The 25,652-nt window shown below is 43.6% G+C and overlaps 2 protein-coding genes across 4 annotated transcripts in view; one reads left to right on the top strand and one right to left on the bottom strand.

Moving 5' to 3' along the window:
• Positions 1 to 6,202, bottom strand: part of ANAPC7 (anaphase promoting complex subunit 7) — a 48,881-nt gene extending 42,679 nt beyond the window's left edge. For both annotated transcript variants that reach the window (XM_073676303.1, XM_073676302.1), the window contains exons 1-2: positions 6,016 to 6,202; positions 557 to 743 (exon numbers count right to left, since the gene is read on the bottom strand). In XM_073676303.1, coding sequence (XP_073532404.1) covers positions 557 to 743; positions 6,016 to 6,170 — 342 coding nt within the window. In that variant the 5' untranslated portion in view covers positions 6,171 to 6,202. The remainder of the gene's footprint in view (positions 1 to 556; positions 744 to 6,015) is intronic.
• A 189-nt stretch (positions 6,203 to 6,391) lies between these two features.
• On the top strand, positions 6,392 to 25,131 carry LOC141262599 (ubiquitin-conjugating enzyme E2 G1-like). 2 transcript variants are annotated; one of them, XM_073676308.1, is made up of 6 exons: positions 6,392 to 6,605; positions 21,568 to 21,670; positions 22,216 to 22,313; positions 23,104 to 23,282; positions 23,678 to 23,768; positions 24,811 to 25,131. In XM_073676308.1, exons 1-5 carry the CDS (start codon positions 6,563 to 6,565, stop codon positions 23,762 to 23,764), a joined length of 510 nt encoding a protein of 169 aa, XP_073532409.1. In that variant the 5' UTR covers positions 6,392 to 6,562; the 3' UTR covers positions 23,765 to 23,768; positions 24,811 to 25,131. The 2 variants fall into 2 exon arrangements, with proteins under 2 accessions (XP_073532409.1, XP_073532408.1); XM_073676307.1 differs by having other exon boundaries at positions 6,393 to 6,605; positions 24,489 to 25,131.
• The last annotated feature ends 521 nt before the right edge of the window (positions 25,132 to 25,652 follow it).

Consider the following 25,652-nt stretch of genomic DNA (forward strand, 5'->3'; position numbering starts at 1 on the left):
TCCTGATAAAGAGGACCGGTCATGTCCCAAGAAAAAGCTAAAGTTTCACCAAACCATAAGGATTCAGCCACAAGATCTCACAAGACCTAACAACATACCTCACAGGGAACACGCAGGGGGGATCCAGGAGGTACAGCACATGCACGGGGGAGATCCGAGAGGTACGGAACATGCAGTTCGGAAAACAAGAGAACAACAAGACACCAAGAGGACGCAGAAGCTCCAGTTCAAACTGGTCCTATTAAAAGGGGAGTCTGTCAACACAAAATGACTATTCAACCAAGTACAGGGGCTCGGTGAACCCTTGGCAGAGCCAATCAATCATGTGCACCTTTCGCACCTACTTGTTTTCCCCATCTACCTCCGCCTCTTCCTTGACGGACAACTCTGACTTTACTGGAGCCAGAGTCGGGAGGAGTTAGATAGAAAACAGATAGATGGGAAGGTGCCCTAAATTATTTGGTGAAGCCAAGGGTGCACAGAGCGCCTGTGCTTAGGTTTTAACAGTTAGTTTGAGCTGACAGAGTTCCATTAAGCACAACTATTGCTATAGTACCTGATTTTGGGGCGTTGTGGCAGGATTTCCGGTTGAAGGTCTCACTTTAGACGTCTTGGTTAGTGCTTTCTTCTGCTGCAGAGCCATGGTGTACTTGCTGACGGCATTTCTGTACTCTTTGTCATGAAAGAGCGAGTCTGCGTGGTATACTAGAAGCTGGTACTTCTGCGAGGGTGAAAACATTTCCCTAAATGAAGGTGAGAAAATCCATGTATGAAATGATATTCCAGAAATCTCCTGGTTTTTCTCCACATCATAAATCATACAACCAGCTTATGTCATGATGGATCTCCTGCAATACAAGCACGAGCGACATTTTGTCTTATAGCATGGACTCACAGGATGCAATGCACCAGATTATCTGACATAGAAGCTCACTCAGAAAAAGGAGGACTGCAAACAGCAAAAAAAGCAAAAGCATTTTGCCAAGAATATACACAGGGTGAAATAAGTATTGAACACGTTACCAATTTTCTTAAGTAAATATATTTCTAAAGGTGCTATTGACAAGAAATTCTCACCAGATGTCGGCAAGAACCCATCCAATCCACACAGGCAAAGAAATCAAACCATAGATGTCCATAATTAAAATTATTTGTAATAATGAGAAGTTAAAAAAAAAGTATTGAACATGCTCACTGAAATTTAATACATACTTCGTACAAAGGTCTTTGTTGGTGATGAAAGCTTCAAGACACCTCCTGTATGGAGAAACTAGCCGCATGCATTGCTCAGGTGTGATTTTGGCCCATTCTTCCACACAAACAATTTTCAAATCCTGAAGGTCTCATGGGCTCCTTCTATGAACGCTGAACTTTAGTTCCAATTTGCACATAAATTTTCTATTGGATTTCGTTCAGGTGATTGGCTGGGCCATTCTAGCAGCTTTATTTTTGGTCTCAAACCAATTGAGAGTATCCTTGGCTGTGAGTTTGGGATCTTTGTCTTGCTGAAATGTCCACCCTCGTTTCATCTTCATCATCCTAGTAGATGGCAGCAGATGTTTAGGTCTCTGTACATTTGTCCATTCACCCTGCCTTCAAATTACATGAAGCTTGCCAGTGCTGTATGCTGAAAAACAGCCCCACACCATGATGTTCCCTCCTCCAAACAACTTCATTGTTGGTATGGTGTTTTTGCGGTGATATGCAGTGCCTTTTGGACTCCAAACATGGTGTATATTATGGCATCCAAAGAGTTAAATTTTGGTCTCATCTGACCGGACTGTTTTCTCCTAGTATTTCACAGGCTTGTCTAAATGTTGCTGAGCAAACTATAAACGCGCTTGAACGTGATTTTGTTCAGCAATGGAGTCATGCGTGATGAGCATGCATACAGGCCATGGAGGTTGAGCGCATTACTTATGGTTTTCTTTGAAACAACTGTACCTGCCGATTCCAGGTCTTTCTGTAGCTCTCCGCAGGTGGTCCTTGGCTTTTTGACAACTCTTCTGATCATTCCTTTCATTCCTCTGTCTGAAATCTGGTGGGGAGCACCTGGTCGTGGCTGTTTTATGATGAAACTATGTTCTTTCCACTTCCGGATTATGGCCCTAACAGTAGTTTAGAAATTCTTCTGTAACCAATGTAATCAATAGGTTATGCAACAATAAGGTTGCGAAGGTCTTGAGACAGCTCACTGGTTAAACCCATCATGAGATGGTTCTTGTGTGGCACCTTGGAAATGAGACACCTTTCATCAGTTGAACCAGCTGATATTTTTCACTAAGGGTAAGTGCCACAATTAGGAATAGTAGCATTTTGGACGCAGCATATTGTCGCTGCGTTCAAAACACTACATTCTACATAGCAAGCACAGTGGATGGGATTTATAGAAATCCCATGCCCACTGTGCTTCTTTTTAACGCTGCGCAAACTCACCAGCGGCGCAGGTTTATGAGCCGCAGCTTGCGAATTTCTGTAGAGGAGACACTGGTCTCAACTGTCTATTTTCCCCAACAGACTGTCATTACATGCAGTACCTCCACACAGTAACCTAAACACATGTGTTTTACAGAATGCAGCATCCAAAACGCTAGCATTCCTGATCGTGGGCACGTACCCTAAGTGGCAGAATTGATTTCTAATTACTGATAGATTTCAGCTGGTGTCATGACTTTCCATACTTCTCTTTCTTCATGTGCTCAATACTTTTTCCCTGTGTCATTTCCCGTTATTCCACATAATTTATGGACATCTATGATTTGATTTCTCTGCCTGTGTGGATCGGATGGGTTGTTACAGACGTCTGGAGAGAATGTCATGTCAATAGCACCTTTAGAAATATATTTTATTAGAAAATTGGTGACGTGTTCAATACTTATTTCACCAGCTGCATAGCAAGTTTCATTGTTTGGGGAAATGTAACTAAAGAAAAAGATATGCAGGGAAAATCAGTAAGACAGGAAATCAGGAAATGCGAGACCACCCGCGGCTGCCCATCGTGATGGCCAGTTACCGCATAACTAATTTACAATCGTGCAGCCCGTTGTGTGTGGACAAAGCCTCAGAGCGTGGCGCGAGCAGTCAGCTGTAGGTTAAGGCCACAACCTAAGGCTAGGGATCACACGACCATACTCTCTCATCCGAGAAAATCGATCTGATGATGCTAATCACACTCTGACCAGAGTTTGATCACAATGTGATTCAATTTTCTCGGATGAAGAGAAAATGGAAAAAAATAAAAAAAAATAAAAAAAATTCTCCATTGTCTTTATCCTGTCAGTCCGTGAAAAATCAGACTGCACTCAGATGTCATCTGAGGGCAGTCTGATTTTTTCCACAGACTCACTGAGTTCCATGGCCGAGTAGGAGTCGATTTCCAGATGCAAACTGTGCATGTTGCAATTCTTTTTTTCCAGACAAACTCGGTCCAAGAAAAAAAAAAAAAAAAAAAAAAAAGGGGACATGTGCACAGCTCTATAGAATAACATTGGTCCTAGCGCAATGCGATGTTTTGTCGGATCGCACATCATTGCTCAAGCTCACTGTTCAGCAGCTGAACACCCGTCTTGATGAATCAGGACCATTGTTTCTTGGCTGTTCCTCCTACGAATAAACGCTCAACTATTCGGGGGCTGTCCTGACTCAGAGTTCGTCCAATCAGTGCTGGTAGTGTTAGACTGCAAGGATACACCCATATGACAAAGGGAATGGCAACAACCAGTTGTTAACTGACTCATACATTTCTAGGAGGAAGAATGGCACAATGCAATGAGATGATCTAGAATTACCATAATTATATCCCCAGGAGAGGCGACAGGATCAGGTTTAAACGTCAAGGAAGCCTGAAGCTGTCATTATCAGAAACAGGTGAGAAAAATAAAAGCAGAAATAAAACAGATATTTTTTTTAGATCTTTGTTTTCAGGTGTCAGAACACATCACAGCGTTAGGGTAGGTTCAGAGGGTTGTGTGTGAACATGCCCCTACAGCTCTGAGGTCACTGTATAAAACCAGTCACAACTTTTACATCATCCAAACTACTATGAAATAAGAGAAGCTGTTCTGTAATTGGTTGCTATAGGAAATGCCTCCGCTTTGTAATGGCGGGTTCTAGTACAGGAGCGGAGGAATGAAGAATGGGTACAAAATCCAACATCACATGACACCGCTGTCTGCTGAATGGCAAAAAAAGTTATAAAACTATATACATACAGGTGCTTCTCACAAAATTAGAATATCATCAAAAAGTTAATTTCAGTTCTTCAATCCAAAAAGTGAAACTCATATTCTATAGAGACATTACAAACAGAGTGATCTATTTCAAGTGTTTATTTCTGTTAATGATTATGGCTTACAGCCAATGAAAACACAAGTCATTATCTCAGTAAATTAGAATAATTAACAAAAAACAGGCTTCCTAAGCGTTTAAAAAGGTCCCTTAGTCTGTTTCAGTAGGCTCCACAATCATGGGGAAGACTGATGACTTGACAGATGTCCAGAAGGCAGTCATTGACACACTCCACATGGAGGATAAGCCACAAAAGGTCATTGCTAAAGAAGCTGGCTGTTCACAGAGTGCTGTATCCAAGCATATTAATGGAAGGTTGAGTGGTAGGAAAAAGTGTGGTAGAATAAGATGCACAAGCAACTGGGATAACCGCAGCCTTGAAAGGATTAAGAAAAGGCCATTCAAAAATTTGGGGGAGATTCACAAGGAGTGGACGGCTGCTGGAGTCATAGCTTCAAGAGCCACCACACACAGACGTATCCAGGACATGGGCTACAAGTGTCGCATTCCTTGTGTCAAGCCACTCATGACCAATAGACAACGCCAGAAGCGTCTTACCTGGGCCAAGAAGAAAAAGACCTGGACTACTGCTCAGTGGTCCAAGGTGGTGTTTTTAGATGGAAGTAAATTTTGCATTTCATTTGGAAATCAAGGTCCCAGAGTCTGGAGGAAGAGTGGAGATGCCACAATCCAAGCTGCTTGAGGTCTAGTGTGAAGTTTCCACAATCAGTGATGGTTTGGGGAGCCATGTCATCTGCTGGTGTTGGTTCACAATGTTATATGAAGACCAAAGTCACCGCAGCCGTCTACCAGGAAATTTTAGAGCACTTCATGCTTCCCTCTGCCGACAAGCTTTTTGGAGATGGAAATTTCATTCTCCAGCAGGACTTGGCACCTGTCCACACTGCCAAAAGTACCAATACCTGGTTTATATACAACAGTATCACTGTGCTTGATTGGCCAGCAAACTCGCCTGACCTTAACCCCATAGAGAATCTATTGTCAAGAGGAAGATGAGAGACACCAGACCCAACAATGCAGACGAGCTGAAGGCTGCTATCAAAGCAACCTGGGCTTCCATAACACCTCAGCAGTGCCACAGGCTGATTGCCTTCATGCCACGCCACATTGATGCAGTAATTGATGCAAAAGGAGCCCTGACCAAGTATTGAGTGCATTTACTGAACATACATTTCAGTAGGCCAATATTTCTGATTTTCAAAACATTTTTCAAGCTGTGGTTATAAAGTATTCTAATTTACTGAGATAATGACTTTTGTGTTTTCATTGGCTGTAAGCCATAATCATCAACATTAACAGAAATAAACACTTGAAATAGATCACTCTGTTTGTAATGACTCTATATAATATAGGAGTTTCACTTTTTGTATTGAAGAACTGATACTTTTTGATGATATTTTAATTTTGTGAGAAGCACCTGTATGTATATATTTATTTTTACCCATCCAATACTCATATTTATATGGATCAAGTTGGGGAAACCTGAGGACCCCCAGATCAAAAAAAAAGAAAATAAAAAAAAGTGGTCACCGCTGCACTAGGCCATCATCACTGCTGGTTAGTTGCTATGGTAACATGCCCCCCACTATCGAGACACCAGGTCATCAGCCCCTAGAGAACTAGCTCTGGCCGGATGACATGCGCGGAGTCGGTGGCAGTTGCCGGTGTACCGGTCAGGGTCGCTGTATCGGGTGGGATGACACTCACGGGTTGTTGTTGCTCATGGTCAGCAGCAGGCTGCTCAGTAGGCGCACATTGGAGTGCAGTCCAGCCACAGCCATGTCCCGTACATGATCTATCACACTCATCCCGGCCTGTAGATCCCGCAGTACGTCAGCTCCACCCAGAAGCGCCGCTCGCATTAAATGATGGCGCTCACTGACGACCTAACTGGAAAAATAAAATAGGTGTCCGCACACCGCCTGCTCATTTTACACTGAGGTGATGATGTCTAAACTCCATATATGCTTACTGGCCGTTCCATTTTAACACTGTATTGCCCACTGTAAAACGTTTATATGCCTGATTACTATCTGCAAATGTAAACAACACAGGCGCTCCAGGCCATCTATTCTGGGGAAAATGGTTACTTCTGCTGCGGCCGTGCGTTCCAAGGCCGAGGCGGGGCTTATGCGTTCCGGAGAAAAGACTGAAATCTATAAGGGCGGAAGTGGTGCAAGGCAAGGGGGTGAGAAGGGAGAATTGCGGTGACAGGTTGTCGGAGGAGAGCGGGGAGCGGTGCAGTGGTCACAAGATGTCAGAACAGTCTGTCCTTCTGCTCAGGAAGCAGCTCGCAGGTGAAGTTCTGCTCTCATGGCGGGCCTTTGTTTTACTATTGTTCTGAAAGTGTTGTGGGCGGCTCGTGGTGGAGCTCCGGGTTCCCACCACGAGGTGTCCAGCAGGAACCGTACACTCCTCGGCCCCAGTAGTGCTGTAGGACTAAAAGTCTCAGGCGTCCTGGCCTCTGCCTCCTCCATACAGTAGAGGGGCTCCGGTGTACTCCACTGAGAAGTGTGCCGTATAGAGGGGCTGTTCTAGAGGGGCACTAACCTTAACCTGTCCTCACACAATGAAGGGGAGCAGCAGACTGCCTGGAGGAGGACATATACACACAGGAATGTATACAGCAGGCTGCCAGGAGGTGATGTATATACACAGGAATGTGTACAGCAGGCTGCCAGGAGGGGATGTATATACACAGGAATGTATACAGCAGGCTGCCTGGAGGGGGACGTATATACACAGGAATGTATACAGCAGACTGCCAGGAGGGGGACGTATATACACAGGAATGTATACAGCAGGCTGCCTGGAGGGGGAAGTATATACACAGGAATGTATACAGCAGGCTGCCTGGAGGGGGAAGTATATACACAGGAATGTATACAGCAGGCTGCCTGGAGGGGGAAGTATATACACAGGAATGTATACAGCAGGCTGCCTGGAGGGGGAAGTATATACACAGGAATGTATACAGCAGGCTGCCTGGAGGGGGAAGTATATACACAGGAATGTCTATACAGCAGACTGCCAGGAGGGGGACGTATATACACAGGAATGTAGACAGCAGACTGCCAGGAGGGGGATTTATACACACAAGAATGTAGACAGCAGGCTGTCAGGAGGAGACATATATACACAGGAATGTGTATAGCAAACTTTCAGGAGGAAAATGTATACACATAAGAGTACAGCAGGCTGTGTGTGTGTGTGTGTGTGTCTGTGTGTGTGTGTGTGTGTATATATACACACAGGAATGTATGCAGAAGACTGCCAGGAGGGGACCTATATACACAGGAATGTATACAGCAGGCTGCCAGGAAGGAAAATGTATACAGCAGGCTGCCAGGAGGGAACATGTATACACAAAGAATGTATACAACAGGCTGCTAGGAGGGAAAATGTATACAGCAAGCTGCCAGGAGGGAACGTGTGTACACACGGGAATGTATAGAGCAGGCTGCCAGGAGGGAACGTGTGTACACACGGGAATGCATAGAGCAGGCTGCCAGGAGGGAACGTGTGTACACACGGGAATGCATAGAGCAGGCTGCCAGGAGGGAACGTGTGTACACACGGGAATGCATAGAGCAGGCTACCAGGAGGGAATGTGTGTACACACGGGAATGTATAGAGCAGGCTGCCAGGAGGGAACGTGTGTACACACGGGAATTAAGCTGAAAAAGAGAATGGACAGCACCTCCAAAAACATACGTTGATCTAATGCCTCTCGGCAAAAAAATATATAAAACTGAACATGAGGTTCTTGGTTTAACATTCTGATCAGACTATATGAAGCCCACTGCCACGTCACGGCAAACCTCATAGTGGGTCCTAACATTTCCTGCCTGAACGGGAGCGGAGCCGTGCACCAACCACCACGGCAGCAACAATGCACCAGCAGGGCGGGCAGCCTGGTGCCTCACAGCACCCATGCTGCAAGGCCGAGTCCCCATGACTCCAGGCCGCGCCGCCCCACAAGCACAAAACCACAGCAGCAATGGCCGACACACTGCACCAACACCACATGAAATGAGCACTGTGACTCACCTTCCTCAAGCTCTCAAGTGAGAGCAAAAATAGGCTGGACCCTCTTTGCTGTCTCCTGCTAATTAAAATCGCCTGTGCCAAATGGGAGGAGTGCATATCCGGAAAAAAAGGACAGATCATGCATACACACGGGAATGTATAGAGCAGGCTGCCAGGAGGGAACGTGTATACACACAGGAATGTATGCAGCAGGCTGCCAGGAGGGAACGTGTATACACACGGGAATGTATGCAGCAGGCTGCCAGGAGGGGACGTATATACACAGGAATGTATACAGCAGACTGCCAGGAGGGGACGAATATGCACAGAAATGTATACAGCAGACTGCCAGGAGGGGGACGTATACACACAGGAATGTAGACAGCAGGCTGTCAGGAGGAGACATATATACTCAGGAATGTGTATAGCAAAGTGCCAGGAGGAAAATGTATACACATGAGTACAGCAGGCTGCTAGGAGGAAATGTGTGTGTGTGTGTGTGTGTGTGTGTGTGTGTGTGTGTGTGTGTGTATATATATATATATATATATATATATATATATATATATATATACACATACACACATACACACACACACACACACACACAGGAATGTATGCAGCAGGCTGCCAGGAGGGAACGTGTATACACACGGGAATGTATGCAGCAGGCTGCCAGGAGGGAACGTGTATACACACGGGAATGTATGCAGCAGGCTGCCAGGAGGGAACGTGTATACACACGGGAATGTATGCAGCAGGCTGCCAGGAGGGAACGTGTATACACACGGGAATGTACGCAGCAGGCTGCCAGGAGGGAACGTGCATACACACCGGAATGTACAGTACAGACCAAAAGTTTGGACACACATTCTCATTTCAAGATTTTTCTGTATTTTCCTGACTATGAAAATTGTACATTCACACTGAAGGCATCAAAACTATGAATTAACACATGTGGAATTATATACTTAACAAAAAAGTGTGAAACAACTGAAAATATGTCTTATATTCTAGGTTCTTCAAAGTAGCCACCTTTTGCTTTGATGACTGCTTTGCACACTCTTGGCATTCTCTTGATGAGCTTCAAGAGGTAGTCACCGAAAATGATCTTCCAACAATCTTGAAGGAGTTCCCAGAGAGGCTTAGCACTTGTTGGCCCTTTTGCCTTCACTCTGCGGTCCAGCTCATCCCAAACAATCTCGATTGGGTTCAGGTCTGGTGACTGTGGAGGCCAGGTCATCTGGCGTAGCACCCCATCACTCTCCTTCTTGTTCAAATAGCCCTTACACAGCCTGAAGGTGTGTTTATTCTCATTGTCCTGTTGAAAAATAAATGATGGTCCAACTAAACGCAAACCGGATGGAATAGCATGCCGCTGCAAGATGCTGTGGTAGCCATGCTGGTTCAGTATGCCTTCAATTTTGAATAAATCCCCAACAGTGGCACCAGCAAAGCACTCCCACACCATCATACCTCCTCCTCCATGCTTCACGGTGGGAACCAGGCATGTAGAGTCCATCCGTTCACCTTTTCTGCGTCGCACAAAGACACGGTGGTTTGAACCAAAGATCTCAAATTTGGACTCATCAGACCAAAGCACAGATTTCCACTGGTCTAATGTCCATTCCTTGTGTTCTTTAGCCCAAGCAAGTCTCTTCTGCTTGTTGCCTGTCCTTAGCAGTGGTTTCCTAGCAGCTATTTTACCATGAGGGCCTGCTGCACAAAGTCTCCTCTTAACAGTTGTTGTAGAGATGTGTCTGCTGCTAGAACTCTGTGTGGCATTGACCTGGTCTCTAATCTGAGCTGCTGTTAACCTGTGATTTCTGAGGCTGGTGATGTGGATAAACTTATCCTCAGAAGCAGAGGTGACTCTTGGTCTCCCTTTCCTGGGGTGGTCCTCATGTGAGCCAGTTTCTTTGTAGCGCTTGATGGTTTTTGCAACTGCACTTGTGGACACTTTCAAAGTTTTCCCAATTTTTCGGACTGACTGACCTTCATTTCTTAAAGTAATGATGGCCACTCGTTTTTCTTTCTTTACTTAGAATTTGTATTATGGCAAGAAAAAAGCAGCTAACAGTCCATTCAGTAGGACTATCAGCTGTGTATCCACCTGACTTCTGCACAACACAACTGATGGTCCCAACCCCATTTATAAGGCAAGAAATCCCACTTATTAAACCTGACAGGGCACACCTGTGAAGTGAAAACCATTTCCGGTGACTACCTCTTGAAGCTCATCAAGAGAATGCCAAGAGTGTGCAAAAGGTGGCTACTTTGAAGAACCTAAAATATAAGACATATTTTCAGTTGTTTCACATTTTTTTTGTTCAGTATATAATTCCACATGTGTTAATTCATAGTTTTGATGCCTTCATTGTGAATGTACAATTTTCATAGTCATGAAAATACAGAAAAATCTTTAAATGAGAAGGTGTGTCCAAACTTTTGGTCTGTACTGTATACAGCAGGCTGCCAGGAGGGAACATGTATACAGCAGGCTGCCAGGAGGGAACGTGTATACACACGGGAATGTACAGGAGGGTGTTATGAACTGCTACAAGCACTAAGGAAAGATAGGAAAACTGTCCCTACAATAGGACTAAGCTGATTCCCTACGATGCAGCGGGGGACCTGTTCCTTGTGAACAGACCCGCCTAAGTCCTCGGCTAGTCTGAACGCAGACCTATAGATATAAGGGAGGTGTCCCTACAAGAACTAAGGACTGGGATATAGTTGGACACCTCCTAGCAGAAATTGTAGCAGAGCAAAGACAAACAAACAAAGTACTAGTGGTCCAAAGACCAAGCAAACTACAGAGTTAGGTACACGGCACCTGGCTAGCTTAAGAGTAAATGTAACACTGAAGGCCAGCAAGGCCAGAAGGGCGGAGCTGGATTATATAGGCAGAAAGTCATGTGACCAACAAAATAGAAAAAGAACTAACAGGTGGGTTCTAACAGTACCCCCTCTTCTAAGACCTGGGCCTGGAGGATCCTCAATCAGGAAACCTCCTGTGAAATGCTCTGATAAGTCTTGGAGCAGAAACATCATCCGCCTTTACCCAGGATTTATCCTTGGGACCGAAACCTTTCCAAGCGACGAGATACTGCAATCTCCCTCTATGCCATCTAGAATTAAGAATGCGAGAAATTTCATATTCACCGTCTTCCACCACCGGAGGAACAGAGACAGTGGCGTCCCTATCCGAAACCTCAGCTTTTTTCAATAAGGAAACATGAAACACCGGATTAATCTTCCAGGAGGTGGGAACCTCCAACCTAACAGCAGATTGGTTAACTACCTGAAGTACCTTAAACGGCCCTACAAATTTCCGGCCCAATTTCTTAGAAGGAATCCTCAACCGCAGATTCTTAGAGGACAACCAAACCATGTCACCAACCGTAAACAAAACCTCTTGACGTTTCCTGTCAAAGTACCTCTTAGATTTTTCGTTAGCCTCTTGAAGGTTACAACGTACATCAGTCCAAACTCTCTCCAAATCACCGGAAAAATTCTCCTCCGGCACAGCCGATACCAATTTGGAGAATGACCCAAACGACTGATGTCTCCCAGTACAACAAAAAAAGGAGAACACCCAGCAGAAGAGGATGTATGGTTGTTAAGAGCAAATTCAGCAAGTGGCAGAAACTCAGACCACCCCTCTTGATTGTCAGCCACAAAACAACGCAAAAACTGTTCAACATCCTGGTTCTCTCTTTCTTTCTGTCTGTCCATTAGACTCAGGATGATATCCAGATGAAAATGACAAATGAACTCCCAACCTGTCACAAAAGGCACGCCAAAAACGAGCCACGAACTGAGGTCCCCTATCGGAAACAATGTCGGTAGGAACGCCATGGAGTCTGACAATTTCCTTAACAAAAGCCTTAGCGAGTGTCTTAGTGCAGGGCAGTTTGATGAAAGGAACCAAGTGACACATCTTGCTAAAATGGTCCACGACCACCCAGATGACAGTGAAACCCTCAGAGGCAGGAAGGTCAGTAATAAAATCCGTAGCAAGATGCGTCCAAGGTGCACTAGGAACCTCCAGAGGGCAAAGCAACCCCGCAGCAGGAGCATGTGAAGCCTTAGATCTAGCACACACAGTACATTGACGCACCCACTTAATGACTTCCTTCTGACACCCAGGCCACCAAAAACTGCGACCTACAAGTCTCTTAGTCTCAGAAATTCCTGGATGACCTGCCAACCGAGACTCATGACACTCCACAAACAAATCTCTCCTAAAGTTCCTAGGCACAAACAACCTCCCATGGGGAGTGTTAGACGGGGCATCCTCCTGGGCTTTCAGAATCCCATCTTCCAAAACGGAGTCCAATGCTGCTATCACAACACCTTCCTGTAAAATGCTCTCCTCCTCCTCGGTACCAACCATGGGAGAAAAGCAGCGAGATAAAGCATCAGCTTTTACATTCTTGGTACCCGGGATGTAAGTAACAGAAAAATTAAACCGCGAAAAAAAAAGTGCCCACCTAGCCTGACGGGCATTCAAGCGCTTGGCAGCATCAAGATAGATCAGATTCTTATGATCAGTGAAAACCTGAATGGGAAATTTAGCACCTTTCAAGAGATGACGCCAATGTTCAAATGCGAGTTTAATAGCCAGCAATTCCCGATTACCAACATCGTAATTAAGTTCGGTCTCAGAAAATTTTTTTGAAAAAAAGGCACAGGGATGTACTCCCATCCTTGTTTTCCTGAGACAAAACAGCCCCGACCCCCACCGAAGAAGCATCAAACGCGACCAAAAAGGCTTGGTCTCATCAGGCTGCATAAGGAGGGGGGCAGAACTGAACCTCTCCTTGAGATACACAAAAACTTCAATGGCCTCCGTAGTCCACTGAACCGTATTCGCACCTTTCCTGGTGAGATCGGTCAGCGGCTTAACAATTATAGAAAAATTCTTAATGAATTTTCTGTAATAATTGGCGAAACCCAAAAATCTCTGTATCGATTTCAAACCAATAGGCCTAGGCCATTCCTGCACCGCCTGAACCTTCACCGGGTCCATCTCAAAGCCCTCGCTGGAGATAATGTAGCCCAAAAAACAAATTTTCTGCACAGCGAACTCGCATTTCTCCAGCTTAGCAAAAAGCGAATTGTCACTTAACAACTGCAATACCTCACGTATGCTCTGCCAATGAGACTCCAGATCCGGCGAATAAATCAAAATGTCATCCAAATACACCACCACATTCTTACCAATCAACGGTCTTAAGATGTCATTAATAAGGTTCTGAAAAAACGCTGGTGCATTGGTAAGACCAAAAGGCATAACCAGATTCTCAAAATGACCCACCGGAGTGTTAAAAGCAGTTTTCCATTCATCACCTTCCTTCATACGTAACAAATTGTATGCCCCCCGGAGATCCATTTTAGAGAACCACTTGGCCCCCACTAACTGGTTGAACAAGTCAGGAATTAATGGCAGTGGGTAGGGATTGCATACGGTAATTTTATTAATTTTGCAAAAGTCCAGACATGGACGTAAACCGCCGTCCTTCTTTTTTTTTTTTTTTTTTATTACAAAAGAAAATCCAACAGCCACAGGAGACTTAGAAGGTCTAATGTGACCGGCGGCCAAGCTTGTCTGTATGTATTCCTCCAAGGCCTTTCTCTCAGGGATAGTCAGATTAAATAAGAGACTCTTGGGAAGAGTAGCTCCAGGAACAAACTCAATGGTGCAATCATAGTCCCTATGAGGAGGCAAAACTTGCGACTCCTCCTCAGGATTTTTTGAAGGTTTTTTTCTGAATAGGTACAGGTAATTCCCCTCTTTCCACAGCAGCAATGCGACCGTTACAACATTTATCATGACACTTAGGACTCCAAGACTTAATTTCATGGGTAGACCAGTCCAGTACAGGATTGTGCAATTTTAACCAAGGTAACCCCAAAACCACTGGAGAAGGCAAATTATTTAATACCGCCAAATCCAAATTCTCTTGGTGAATACCGTTAATGGTGAGGGGAAATTCAAAAACCTTGTGAGTAATAAATTTCAAGGGAGAACCATCAACAGCAACCACAGAAATAGGAGATGACAAAAGTTTGGATTCTAATTTAAATTTTTCCAAAAATCCCTTATCAATCACATTGAGTGTAGAACCACAATCCACAAATACCCGAAATTCAATCAACTCCTCCTGGAATGAGGTGCTTCCAGAAAGAAATACTCCTTTTGAGTTTAAACAAGCTATATGGGCGTAACTGACCTCCTTTTTTTTTTTTTTTTTTCTTTGTTCAAACGAAGCACACAGTTCTTAATAAAGTGGTCAGATTTACCGCAATAAAAACACAATCCCTTAGCAAACCTGCGGTCTTTTTCCTGAGAGTGGAGTGACATCGCCCCAATCTCCATCGGTTCTCCACCTTCCGAGCAGACCCTCTGAAAACTAGGAGCTGCCATAGCATAGAATCATAGAATGGTAGAGTTGGAAGGGACCTCCTGGGTCATCTGGTCCAACCCCCTGCTCAAAGCAGGATTCACTAGATCATCTCAGACAGATGTCTGTCCAGCCTCTGTTTGAAGACGTCCATTGAAGGGGAACTCACCACCTCTCGTGGCAGCCTGTTCCACTCATTAATCACCCTAACTGTCAAAAAGTTTTTTCTAATATCTAATCTGTGTCTCCTCCCATTTAGTTTCATCCCATTGCTTCTAGTCTTTCCCTGTGCAAATAAGAATAAAGATGATCCTTCTACAATGTGACAGCCCTTGACATATTTGTAGACAGCTATGAAGTCTCCTCTCAGTCTTCTTTTTTGCAAGCTAAACATTCCCAAATCCTGCAACCGTTCCTCATAGGACATGGTTTGCAGACCAGTCACCATTCTGGTCGCTTTTCTCTGAACTTGCTCCAGTTTGTCTGTCTTTTTTAAAATGTGGTGCCCAAAACTGTACACAGTATTCCAGATGAGGTCTGACCAAAGAGGAGTAAAGACCGATAATGACTTCACGTGATCTAGACTGTATGCTTCTGTTAATACATCCCAGAATTGTATTTGCCTTTTTTGCTGCTGCATCACACTGTTGACTCATGTTCAGTCTATGATCTATTAGTATACCTAAGTCTTTTTCACATGTACTGTTGCTTAGCTCTATTCCTACCATTCTGTATATGCTTTTTTCATTTTTATTGCCCAGATGTAGTACTTTGCATTTTTCCCTGTTAAAAACCATTCTGTTGGTTGCTGCCCACTGCTCCAGTTTATTTAGGTCTTTTTGAATCCTCTCTCTCTCTTCTCTAGTATTAGCTATCCCTCCTAGCTTTGTGTCATCAGCAAATTTAATCAGTTTACCCTCAATTCCTTCATCTAAATCATTGATAAAGATGTTGAACAATACAGGTCCCAGGACGGAGCCCTGTGGTACCCCACTTGAGACATTCATCCAGCTGGATGTGAAGCCATTTACAACCACCCTTTGAGTCCGATCACTAAGCCAGTTATGAATCCACCTAACAGTTGCCTGGTCCATTGCATACTTGGTCATTTTTTCAATAAGGATGGTGTGAGATACTTTGTCAAATGCTTTGCTGAAGTCAAGGTATACTATATCTACAGCATTTCCCTGATCCACCCAGTCAGTGATTCTGTCATAGAAGGAAATTAAGTTAGTCTGACATGACTTGTTAGTTACAAACCCATGCTGACTCTGGTTAATCACTTCATTCTTATCCATGTACTTACATACATGTTGTTTAATAATTTGTTCAAAGATCTTTCCTGGTATAGAAGTCAGACTCACCGGCCTATAGTTCCCTGGGTCCACCTTCTTCCCCTTTTTGAAGATAGGAACAACATTTGCTCTTCTCCTGTCTTTTGGGACTTCTCCTGTTCTCCAAGAATTTTCAAAGATTATGGAGAGTGGTTCTAAAATTTCTTCTACGATCTCCTTCAGTACTCTGGGGTGTAATTCATCTGGACCTGGAGACTTGAACTCATTTATGTTAGCTAAATATTCCCTCACAATCTTTCTGTTTACAGATAACTTGGATTCCTCTATTCCTTTAAAAGGACAGTGAAGATCAGTTGATGTTACATTTTCTTTCTGAGAGAAAACAGATGCAAAATAGGAATTAAAAAGTTCGGCCTTCTCAACATCCTCTTACCATTTCTCCATTTTCATCCTGTAAAAATCCTATAGCATCTTTGACTTTTCTTTTACTTTTGACATACCCCCAAAATCCTTTTTTATTGCTTTTGACATCTCTTGCAAGCCTTAATTCATTGTCAGCTTTAGCTAACCTGATACGTGCCCTGCAGGATCTGCAGACTGCATTATAATCTTCTTTAGATATGCCTCCCTCTTTCCATTTAATAAACATTTCTTTCTTTCTTTTTAGCATGTGTTTAAGTTCTGTGTTCATCCATCCTGGTTTCCTTAAATGCTTCCCATTCTTCCTACTTTTCGGGATTGTTAACGATTGTGCTTTGAGAATCTCATTTTTAAAAATTTCCCATCCTTCCTGGACATTTTTGTCCTTAAGGACATCCAGCCATTGGATCCCTCCTATTCTCTTTCGGAGTCTCTTAAAATCTGCCTTTCTAAAATCTAACCTTGAAGTCTGAGTCTTCACATGTCTTCCTCCTCTAGTTATCCAAAATTCTATAATAGCATGATCGCTGCCTCCTAGGGTCCCAGCCACCTTTACCTCCTCAACCATTTCCTCCCTGTTTATAAGGATTAGATCCAAAGTAGCAGATCCCCTTGTTTTCTCCCCTACCTTTTGGAAGATAAAGTTGTCAGCAAGAGAGGATAAGAATTTGCTTGACCTGTTAGTTTTACTTGAGAGAGATTCCCAACAAATGTCTGGATAGTTGAAATCTCCCATGACCACTACGTCATATTTTTTGGAGAACTTGGTCATTTGATACATAAAGAGTTCATCCATATCTTCAGCTTGCCCAGGTGGCCTGTAGTAAATGCCTACAATGGTGTCCTTTCCGTTGTTCTCTCCTTGTATTCTTACCCAAACAGTTTCCACAGAACTCCCAGTCTCTGAAGCTTCAATCTCTGTGCAGATATACGCTTTTCTAACATACAATGCAACACCTCCTCCTCGTTTATCAAGTCTGTTTCTTGCAAATAAGTTGTATCCTTTTAGCCTTTTATTCCAATCATGTGTATCGTCCCACCAAGTTTCAGTGATTCCAATGACATCATAATCCTTTTCCTGCATTAGTAGTTCCAATTCTCCTTGTTTGTTGCCCATGCTTTGTGCATTTGTATAAAAACATTTTAGTTTGTGATTGGTTTCTCTTCCTCCCATATTTTTATTATTTAAATTGTTTTGTCTTTGTTCTTCCTTTCCACTTCCAGTAGCAGAGATCTCAATAGTATTTGTCAGCTGTATGGCTTTTTCTGGCCTTTTGCTTCCCTTCCCACATTGTTCTAGTTTAAAGCTCTTCTGATGAGTGTAGCAAGGCGACTTCCAAATACATGTTTTCCAGTCTTCGTAAGGTGCACCCCATCTCTAGCAAGTAGTCCATCGTATAGGTAATTCATTCCGTGATCCAGAAATCCAAATCCTTGTTGACGGCACCATCGACGTAGCCAGTTGTTCAAAAGGTTTACCGATGTCCTCTTTTCAGCTCCAACAGCCAAAATCCAGTGTTCTTTGAGCTCGCGGAGACTCTTCACTTACCCCAAAATGCAGTGGGAATATGCAAATTATCTCCTCAGGACTCCTCCCCTGGTTTACCGATGTCCTCTTTTCAGCTCCAACAGACAAAATCCAGTGTTCTTTGAGCTCGCGGAGACTCTTCACTTACCCCAAAATGCAGTGGGAATATGCAAATTATCTCCTCAGGACTCCTCCCCTCCCAGTAGATTTCTCCTCATTAATCCTAGCACGCAGTCTCCTGTCCACACGTATAGCTAATTGCATTGCCTCCTGCAAGGTTCCAGGTTTTGGGAAAGCAATCAGCAGATCCTTAACCCTTCCACCTAGACCAGCAAGAAACAGACATTTTAATGCTGAGTCATTCCATTCCACTTCCGCCAACCATCTTCTGAAGTATGTACAATAATTTTCCACATCACCTGATCCCTGCTTCAAACGTCTTAATTCCGTTTCAGCAGATGAGACTCGATCAGGATCATCATACAACAACCCCATAGCAGAAAAAAAATCTTCCACAGATCTAAAACACGAATCATTAGGTTGTAGAGAAAAGGCCCATCCCTGTGGTTCTTTACGCAAAAGTGACATTATAAACCCAATGCGCTGTGATTCATTCCCCAGGATCTGGGTCTTAAACGAAAATATAATAAACAAGCGTTTTTAAAGGAAAAAAAATCTTGCTGTTTACCATAAAAAAAAAAAAATCTGGCAGTCCTACCTTCGGTTCGACAAAATGCGCTCCAGGACAGCTACTCGCGTGTTGCTGGAGCTCGGCCACCTCCAAAGACAGTCCCTGCAGGCTTTGAGCCAACTCCTGAACCGACACCATGCTGAATTCTGGATTACTTTCCTTTAGAGTGTTTTATTTTGGGCTGGACTTACTGTTATGAACTGCTACAAGCACTAAGGAAAGATAGGAAAACTGTCCCTACAATAGGACTAAGCTGATTCCCTGCGATGTTCCTTGTGAACAGACCCGCCTAAGTCCTCGGCTAGTCTGAACGCAGACCTATAGATATAAGGGAGGGGTCCCTACAAGAACTAAGGACTGGGATATAGTTGGACACCTCCTAGCAGAAATTGTAGCAGAGCAAAGACAAACAAACAAAAAGTTCTAGTGGTCCAAAGACCAAGCGAACTACAGAGTTAGGTACAAGGCACCTGGCTAGCTTAAGAGTAAATGTAACACTGAAGTCCAGCAAGGCCAGAAGGGCGGAGCTGGATTATATAGGCAGAAAGTCATGTGACCAATAAAATAGAAAAAGAACTAACAGGAGGGTTCTAACAGAGGGAGCGTGTATACACATGGGAATGTATACAGCAGGCTGCCAGGAGGGAGCGTGTATACACACTGGAATGTATACAGCAGGCTGCCAGGAGGGAGCGTGTATACACGCGGGAATGTATACAGCAGGCTGCCAGGAGGGAGCGTGTATACACGCGGGAATGTATACAGCAGGCTGCCAGGAGGGAACGTGTATACACACGGGAATGTATACAGCAGGCTGCCAGGAGGGAACGTGTATACACACGGGAATGTATACAGCAGGCTGCCAGGAGGGAACGTGTATACACACCTAGGAGTATACAGCAGCTGGCAGGAGGTGAAATACATACACACAGGAGTACACAGCAGGTTGCCAGGAGGGGACATGTATACACAGGAGTACACAGCAGGTTGCCAGGAGGGGGAATGTATACAGCAGGTTGCCAGGAGGGGACATGTATACACAGGAATGTATACAGCAGGTTGCCAGGAGGGGACATGTATACAGCAGGTTGCCAGGAGGGGACATGTATACACAGGAATGTATACAGCAGATCGCCAGGAGGGGACATGTATACACAGGAATGTATACAGCAGACTGCCAGGAGGGGACATGTATACACAGGAATGTATACAGCAGACTGGCAGGAGGTGCACCTCCCGGCACTCTGCTATACACATTCCTGTGTGTATCCATATCACCTCCGGACAGTCTAAGGCTATGTGCCCACGATGCAGAAATGCTCAGGATTTTTTCCTGAGCGTTTCCTCATCTCCCTGGCAGAAAAAAACGCATGCAGATTGTACATTCGTTTTCCTGCCAGGGACATGCGGATGTGAAGCGTTCTTCACTTGCATTTCCGCATGCGGGTTGACAAGCGCTTTCCAAGCGATTTTAGCATCACTTGGAGAGTGCTTGTCAACTTGGTCACACTATATAAATCCATGCAAACGGCATGGATTTATATAGTGTGACCCGAGAGAATGGTAAAAAATAAATATATACTTGCCCTCTGATGGCCCCCGATGTCCTACTTCCCTCCGTTCTCCCTTGCCGGCAGCGGTACACTGAAGGACCTGCCGACGTCAGCGTCGCGTGACCCGTCACATGACTATGACGTCAGCGCAGGTCTTTCAGTCCATTGCGAACTGCCGGCATGCGAGGAGGAGCGCACCGCGGGCCGCCAGAAGGTAAGTATATATTTATTTTTTATTTTATTCTTTTTTTTTTTTACAGGTTCTATGGTACCCAGGTCCGGAGGAGAGTCTCCTCTTCTCTAGACCTGGGTACCATCCGCACATTAGATCGCATGGAATGCGCATCTACATATACAGTGATGCGTAATCCATGCGGTCTAATGCAAATCAATGGCGGTGAAAACGCAGCACTTCCGCAAAATAATTGGTAGTGCTGCGTTTTTTTCCGCAATGATAATCCGCAGCGGAAATTTCCGCAGCATGTGCAAAGCACATGCGGATTATAATTGGGGAACATGGCAGGCCTTCTACCATGCATTTTTTTAAGCGTTTATGCAGCGTTTTTGCCTCTGCGGAAACGCTTAAAAAACGCATCGTGGGCACACAGCCTAATAAATATTTATACAGTAAAGTGCCAGTAGCTAATATGTATATAGGAGTATGCAGAAGACTGCCAGGTTTTATTGTGTTAAAGTACTCTGCACTCTTCACACCAAGCCTTGGTCCACTTTGAGATATGCTTGAGATCATTTTCCTGTTGGAAGGTCTAATGACGCGGAGAATTCCACTTCCTCAGAAGACATGACCTTTTCTCCTAGGATTTCCTGTGATTGAATCCATCTTGCTCTCCACACACTACAGGTTTCCAGTGCCAGAGGGAGCTGAGCTGCCCCAGAGCAACACTGAGCTGCCAACATGCTTCGCTGTAGGAAGTGTGTACTTTTCAGCAGATTCTTGATTTTTGATTACCGCTCATCTGTAGGCCTGAAATGTTAGTTTTCTTTCATTGCTGCACAGAACAGAATGCCATAGGTCATCAGTATTGGATCGATGGAAGTAATACACCTGTCACCCCCACCAATTAGTTGTTATACGCAGCTCTTATTCAAGAGAATAGGAGCTGAGCTACTGTATACATGGAACCAAGCCTTTCTTTTCATGTTTACATCTGGCCACCTGCGGAGCTAATAACTGCTGATCGGGGGGAGTGTCGCTGAGTTTCAGACCGGATCTGATATTGATTACCTATCCTGAGGATAGATCATTGATCTCAATTGGCTGGATAACATATTTTTAAGATAACATACAACTATTTTATGAATTTCTTTTCAGAACTGAACAAGAACCCCGTTGAGGGATTTTCTGCTGGGCTGATAGACGACAATGATATCTACAAATGGGAGGTGCTGCTTATTGGGCCACAGGACACTTTATTGTAAGTGCTTGTTCAATGTTTCTATATGATTTTTTTTTTTTACCCTTTTAAATTATAATACTACTTTAAAAATTGAATTGCATAGCTACCATGCTCCTAATACACTGGGACCTCCAAAGGTTATTCCCATGTTATGAAGTGATGTTATAGCTAGAATGTGCTGTCACCTTATGATCAACAAAGGGATTTTTAATTCTTTAGCTCGTTACATTGGTGATTGGCCACCCTGAAGTTTTGGTGGACGGTTACCTAGGTAATGAGAGCGCGCCACTTGTAGGGTCTATGCTTTAGAGATCCAGCCAGCTTCAGCCCCCCCTCCCCCTCCCCTTGCGCTTCTCTCTTGCGCTTCTCTCTTGCTGCAAAGGGATAGCTGCCTCTGTTAGCTGCACGGGAGTGTGCACAGTTTGGACCAGCAGCACGACCGTGCTAACATTCTGAATAAAATCAATATTTAGGAGTGGACCGCCCCTGGTAGGGAGCTGTGTGCTCTTGGAAGAAAAGAGAATAAACCTTTAAACTGTCAACTGTTACTTTTCTCTTTTTAGTGAAGGAGGATTCTTCAAAGTGCATCTTACATTCCCGGTGGACTATCCTTTGAGACCTCCCAAAATGAAATTTATAACAGAAATCTGGCATCCTAATGGTAAGTCATGTCTTTGTTTTCTGATAAGCTGAATGCAGTCTGTTGTTCTCAGTTAGCAGCCAGTCCAGGATAAGCTTACTGGACCTTTTGAAACCCTTGGACTATGTCCACACATGTCTGATAAGCAGTACTTCTTTTCTTTTCTAAACTTTTGAGTGGAAATCTTGTGTTGTCTCACACGTAACTATTAGTGCGGAGTCCCATTAGCTTATGGCATCCGATGCGAGAGCCATGGACGTGTTATGCTAATGACGCTCGGCTCATGCTGTGCTGCGAGCATGAGCCGAGTGTCAGTGCTCCGATCTTCTCGCATGAGAGAATCTCGGCACAGCTGCGGAGGAGACGGAGAAATTAATTTCTCCATCTACTCTGTTGCCGGAGTCTGCGGGAATCGCACTGCAATCGGGTGATATCTGTGTGCAGTTTGATGTTTCACACGCACCCGTAGACTTATATGGTTGCGTGCGATCCGATTCATGGATGCAATCGCAGCATGCTGACATTGTTTCGCATGCTGAATCGGCATGAGAAAATAATTGCATATGTGAACTGCACCATAGGGTAACATTATGGCAAATGCACTCGTCCGATTGCATCACAAGTGGGAGCAAGCCTTAACTCTGATAGTGGTGGATCTCAAGAAGTTGGCAGTCAACAGTCCCTTTAGGTTAAACCAATAACGCGGAAGCTGACAGTCAGTAGTAGGCTAATGAGACTTGTTTGTACTGTACAGCTTATTGGCACCTTATTAATTATTTTTTATTTTATTTTTATTTTTTTTAATTAACAGTCGCAAAGAATGGTGATGTTTGTATATCCATTCTTCATGAGCCCGGTGAAGATAAATTTGGTTATGAGAAGCCTGAGGAACGCTGGTTACCCATTCACACTGTGGAGACCATAATGATAAGTGTTATTTCTATGCTTGCTGACCCAAACAGTGACTCCCCAGCCAATGTAGATGCAGCAGTAAGTACGGCACTACCTTTAACTCTTGATGTGCTTTTCTGCACAAAACTTTCATTATGCAAACCTCCATTATTTCAGGTCACAATTCCTCCCAATGTAACTGCATGATTGTGTGATCTCTCCCCATGACCCAGCAGTGTTGTCTCCCTCTGGCAAGATAACATTTTTAAAAATTGCAATATGTCCAATCAGCTGCCATGTATTGAAAGTGTTTCCTATTAGAAGCAGTATTTCTGGAGAAGGCATGTAATATGGTGGTATATGCAGCAAACAATACTGAACACTTCTGAATTGTGCACCATATTGTGGTTTATATTATATTTAGTACATAATGTACAGACATTTACAGTAATCTGGCAATAGACATTTAACAATTCACATTTGTCCTTTAACAGAAAGAATGGAGGGAAGATCCAAATGGTGAATTCAAAAGAAAAGTTGCTCGCTGTGTTAGGAAAAGTCAAGAAATGGCCTTTGAATAAAGTAGTGAGTATTAATCAAGGTTTCCTATATTGATTATCTGATTTGTCATAAGGGTGCAGTGCGATGGCTTTATAAATTGGACTGCAATGCACGGACTGGCCGGCGGCTCTCCCCACCTGAGCATAATATCTTTATTTATTTCTATGCAGCTGTCACGCTCAGGTCGGGAGAGCCACTGACTGGACCGCACTGCTCGGACTATCTTGGCCCGACTAATACGGCCGTCTGACTGCACCCTAAGGTGAACCGGTCACCAATTTCCCAGATCTAAATTGCTGCCACCACTTGGTTTGTGCCTAGTTAAGCCACACAATCTGTTCCTCGCAGCCCGGCATATATGGAGAAATCAACTTTATACATCCCTCTGCTTAGTAATCGATGCCAAACTGACCAATGGTCACGTATGGACCAACTTCATTGCTTGCTAACCCAGCCTATCAATCAAAGGCAGGAGGGCTGACCGCAATGACTGAGGTAGGTCTGTACCCACCTATTGGAATACTTGGCACTGATGGAAGAGCAATATATAATGTTCATTACTCCTGGTTTCCTGAGCTGCAAAAATGTAAGTAATCGTTAGGATCCTAATACACAAAAAACGTGGTGGCAGCAGTTTACATCTGAGAAATTTGGTACCACCTTTCCCATGTTTTTTTTTGCCTGCAGAATTCAATCAAAATTTGTTCCGCTTTGTAACAGTAATGTATTTATTTTCCATTGTAGTGGATGAAGAGCCATCTGAAGAGCAATAGCATTCACAGGCAGAAGCAGAATTGGGTGTTTTACTGACCTCTGTTTTACCCTCAGTGGGCAGTTTACTTACTGGTTTATTTTATAAATTATATATGATAGACTTCACATTTTTAACTGCAAAACCTGCAGATTGGTCTTCAATCCCACCTGGAGTTCTTTATTTATTCAAATATATATTTTTGCATATGTCTGTTTTCTTTAATAAAGCTGAAGTGGCTTCCTTTACAGCACTAGTCTTTGCATTGTGAAGGGGGTCTTCAAGTGAAACAATGACTTTCACATTTGGTTACAGGAAAACTTGCCACAACCATTGGCGAAATGCCTTTTGCCAATAACAAAACTCGTGGTTCGGCTACTAATATCAGCTGGAAGGTTAGTCCTGATCTATACCACACTGGCTTTTGCTACAGTTAATGGAGTCTTGGATGTTGCAACCTTTTTAATAGAAGCGGGAAGATTCATGGACCGCATTTGGACCTCTTGATAGACTAGACACTTTAAAACCTCTTTTATATTAACCCTATGCTGTATAATGTCATTTTGTGTAATGTTTTTCTTGTTTTGTGAAACTATTTGGTTACAGAATTAAACTATTTTTGAGATGTTTTGATAATTGTTTTCTTATGTGTAGTCTTTATTGTAAATTTCAATGTAATGAATCTGTGCGTGTGCTGCATAGTAAGTGTATATGTGCTAGGTTCCCTGACTATTTATATACAAAATGGAATACAAACTTGTAATGGGCATCTGTGTTTTGGGTCAAGCACCCTAATTTGGACCTTTTTTATAACCATATAGAATGTTATTTATTTTTATACATCACTAATTTACATAAAAATGTAATATTTTAGAGAAATCCACTTTTCTTTTGCTGTACTGCTCATTCATTCTTGAAATTCTCAATTCACGGGTAAATTGTGTTCTGTGAGCACAGATTTTCCATTACTGAGATGATGACACTTGGAGCTCAAAGTTAGAGATCTATAACCATTGTTTATGGGGAACTTGCAACAGTAAGTCTCTCTACTGCTACTCTCTAAATATTGACACCTTTTAACATTAGAGAAATGCATGTATTTTGGCTAAAAATCATATTGGTGATTGGGTAGCTTCAGTACATGGTATGCTGCAGGT

The sequence above is a fragment of the Phyllobates terribilis genome, unplaced genomic scaffold (genome assembly GCF_046119375.1).
Source record: "Phyllobates terribilis strain yellow unplaced genomic scaffold, ASM4611937v1 Scaffold_1__5_contigs__length_1240528914, whole genome shotgun sequence".
Taxonomy (NCBI): domain Eukaryota; kingdom Metazoa; phylum Chordata; class Amphibia; order Anura; family Dendrobatidae; genus Phyllobates; species Phyllobates terribilis.

What these genes read in the sequence shown, in the direction of transcription:
- LOC141262599 (XM_073676308.1), top strand. Translation starts at nt 6,563, where the DNA reads ATGTCAGAACAGTCTGTCCTTCTGCTCAGGAAGCAGCTCGCAG. An exon ending in GGGCCACAGGACACTTTATT is followed by an intron (nt 21,671 to 22,215) that starts GTAAGTGCTTGT and finishes TTCTCTTTTTAG; the next exon opens with TGAAGGAGGATTCTTCAAAG. An exon ending in AGAAATCTGGCATCCTAATG is followed by an intron (nt 22,314 to 23,103) that starts GTAAGTCATGTC and finishes TTTAATTAACAG; the next exon opens with TCGCAAAGAATGGTGATGTT.